The sequence below is a fragment of the Sinocyclocheilus grahami genome, unplaced genomic scaffold, assembly GCF_001515645.1.
Source record: "Sinocyclocheilus grahami isolate Dianchi unplaced genomic scaffold, SAMN03320097.WGS_v1.1 scaffold153.1, whole genome shotgun sequence".
NCBI classification, from domain to species: Eukaryota; Metazoa; Chordata; class Actinopteri; order Cypriniformes; family Cyprinidae; genus Sinocyclocheilus; species Sinocyclocheilus grahami.
Genome location: NW_015505332.1, coordinates 2,955,461 through 2,958,859, shown reverse-complemented (window position 1 = coordinate 2,958,859; position 3,399 = coordinate 2,955,461). Strand labels below are relative to the sequence as shown.

The following is a 3,399-nucleotide window of genomic DNA, read 5'->3' as shown; positions in this document are numbered from 1 at the left end:
TTGTCCAAATGAAGTTCTTAGCAATGCATATTACTAATCAAAAATTAAGTTTTTATATATTTTCTGTTGGAAATTTACAAAATATCTTCATGGAACATGATCTTTATTTAATATACTAATGTTTTTTTGGCATAAAAGAAAAATTGATAATTTTGACCCATACAATGTATTGTTGGCTATTGCTAAAAAATATACCCGTGCTACTTATGACTGGTTTTGGGGTCCAGGGTCACATATTTACAGTTTTATTATATTATGTGTACCATTTAATTAGTTTTTGGTGATATTTAAGATTACTTAATTTTTACTGTACATACATTATCTGTGCAGATTTTTTAATGTAGGGCTCCTAAAATGTAATATTATATTATAGTTTATTATATTATATTTAATTTTCATTCATTCTTTTAGATTTTATGTATGGTTTGTTAGGATAGGACAATATTTGGCCGAGATACAACTATTTGAAAATCTGGAATCTGAGGGTTCAATAAAATCTAAATATTGAGAAAATCACCTTTAAAGTTGTCCAAATGAAGTTCTTAGCAATGCATATTACTAATCAAAAATTAAGTTTTTATATATTTTCTGTTGGAAATTTACAAAATATCTTCATGGAACATGATCTTTATTTAATATACTAATGTTTTTTTGGCATAAAAGAAAAATTGATAATTTTGACCCATACAATGTATTGTTGGCTATTGCTAAAAAATATACCCGTGCTACTTATGACTGGTTTTGGGGTCCAGGGTCACATATTTACAGTTTTATTATATTATGTGTACCATTTAATTAGTTTTTGGTGATATTTAAGATTACTTAATTTTTACTGTACATACATTATCTGTGCAGATTTTTTAATGTAGGGCTCCTAAAAGAATGTAATGGATTTTTTTCTGTGTAATATTATATTATAGTTTATTATATTATATTTAATTTTCATTAATTCTTTTAGATTTTTTTTTTTAGTTTTTATCAGTGCTCCTAAAAGCATGTCTTTGTGTGCTGTCTTTCATGTGCATGTTCTTGTGGCTCCTGAGTTATTAGTCACATGGCATTTACAGCTCAAGTGATTGGCTTAACAACTTCCCTGCCCAGAACTGAGTGGCCATGAGTAAAGATGGCAGATTTCAAATTGCATACATCCTTCCCGGTGCCAGCTGAGCGCCTGCCAGACAGCTAAACGGATGCGACCTCCAGGTAAGATAGACCTCCTGGCCTAAAAACAACAACAAACAAATTACACACTTGACTTTAAAAATGGCTGAAGCTCTGAAATAACAAACATTTCAGAAAAACAATCTTTTCAGTTTGTGTTTGATTTTTTTTAGTGCAGCCCAACGTCTCTTTTGTCAAGATGAAATATCATTGAGAGATGCTCAGCAACCTTCACGAGCTGAAAGAACTATGAGATCAGTGCTTCCAGATGGGTGAAAATGGACGGAGCACCTTGGCGGTTAACAGACTAAATTGGAAGGACTGTAAGAGGGACTTGCCTGGAATTCAGAAAGCGGCGTGGATCATACGAGGTGAGAGTGGCTAGTTATTAAATTGGCCAGCAGGCAGAACGTGGGGGCAGACGAGACCTCGCAAAGTGCATCGCTAATGAGTTTCTGTAATGCTCCCTCTCATCTTTGAACCAGACCTTCAGATGGAGCCCATTGTTGGCAGGAAAGCCAATGCAGATTGTTAGTGGAGGCCGAACCTCCAGCCCAGCTTCCCTGGATAACTCCCCCTCTCTCTTAATCTATGCTAATGAAGCGGAAATCAAAGCCCGAAATGTCCAAGTAGCGTGCTTCCTACCTCATTCATGTTCAAAGCTGTATTAAAGATGACAGAAACAAGTCTAGAGCATTCTTTCACTGCGTTATGTAGCCCACAGGGGGCTTGTGTTTAACTTCTCAAACAACCATGTTCGGCTTGTAACATGAATGATTCAGACTCTCGCATGATGTCTATGTGGGCTGATGTTTTTAATGCAGTTTCTTGACATGCTTTTTTTGCACGTTCGTTTGCAGTCAGTTTTGGGGAATGTAATGGCCTACAGCATTGCGTTACTCATTATAAAATGTAACTAGCTGTGTTACACCTTGTAGAAAATACACTTTTGTGCTACATTCTCTCACTGTTCATCTGACTGCTCAAGTTTTACCCCCAGACATGTTTGCTTGTAATAGTATATAGGCTGTACCATGAAATTGCATTGTCAAGGTTTTTTCATTACTTTTTCATTGTATTTCATTTCCTTTTTTTCTATCATATTGAAATTTCATCAGTACCCAGAATTTTTTATAATAAATATAATATAATATACATGTATATTATATTAAACAAAGATAGAATACAAAAAGGTTAGAGAAGCAAGTGTTAGTTTTTTGTTTTGTATATACAATTTTCATTGTTGAAATATAATATAACATAATATAATATTTGACTTACTTTTTTATGCTATACTATAATTTTATCAATGTCCATTTTTTGTATAACTCTTAAAAACTTGCAGCATTTATGTTTTTCCCTTTCTATGTTATTTATTGTATTATATTATATCATATTATATTATTCATGATTCTGACATGGTTAACCACCAGATCCTCCTGTCAATCCTACTGGCAAAGGGCATCTCAGGAACCACACTCCAGTGGTTTGAGTCTTACCTCTCAGATAGGTCCTTCAAGGTATCTTGGAGAGGTGAGGTGTCCAAGTCGCAACATCTAACTACTGGGGTGCCTCAGGGCTCAGTTCTTGGACCACTTCTCTTCTCTGTCTACATGGCATCACTAGTTTCTGTCATTCAGAAACATGGCTTTTCATATTGCTGCTATGCTGATGACACTTAACTCTACCTCTCATTCCATCCTGATGAGCCGATGATAGCTGCTCGCATCTCAGCTTGTCTAACAGACTTTTTTTTTTTTGCAGGATGAAGGACCGTCACCTTCAACTCAACCTTGCCAAGACAGAACTGCTTGTGGTTCCATCAAACCCATCGTTTCATCACAATTTATCCATCCATTTAGGCACATCAACCATAACTCCTTCAAAAACAGCCAGAAACCTTGGAGTTATGATTGATGACCAGCTGACTTTCTCAGACCACATTGCTAAAACTGCCCGGTCCCTTTCTTTCAGAACATGCTTCACAACTCCTTGTTCAAGCTCTTGTTCTGTCCAGGCTGGACTATTGAAATGCTCTCTTGGCAGGTCTTCCAGCCAATTCTATCAAACCTCTACAATGAATCCAGAACGCGGCAGCAATATAAATGTTTAACGAGCCGAAAAGAATGCACGTCACACCTCTGTTCATCAATTTGCACTGGCTACCAATACCTGCTCGCATAAAATTCAAGGCATTAATGTTTGCCTACAAAACCACCACTGGCTCTGCACCCATTT

General features: G+C 35.9%; 1 protein-coding gene across 1 annotated transcript in view; it reads left to right on the top strand.

The window, feature by feature from the left end:
* The first annotated feature begins 1,373 nt into the window (after positions 1-1,373).
* The window catches only part of LOC107592529 (CUB and sushi domain-containing protein 3-like), a 309,662-nt gene continuing 307,636 nt past the window's right edge, over positions 1,374-3,399 (top strand). The window contains exon 1 of the mRNA XM_016282061.1: positions 1,374-1,532. Within this exon, the coding sequence (XP_016137547.1) occupies positions 1,430-1,532 (103 nt within the window). The 5' untranslated portion in view covers positions 1,374-1,429. The remainder of the gene's footprint in view (positions 1,533-3,399) is intronic.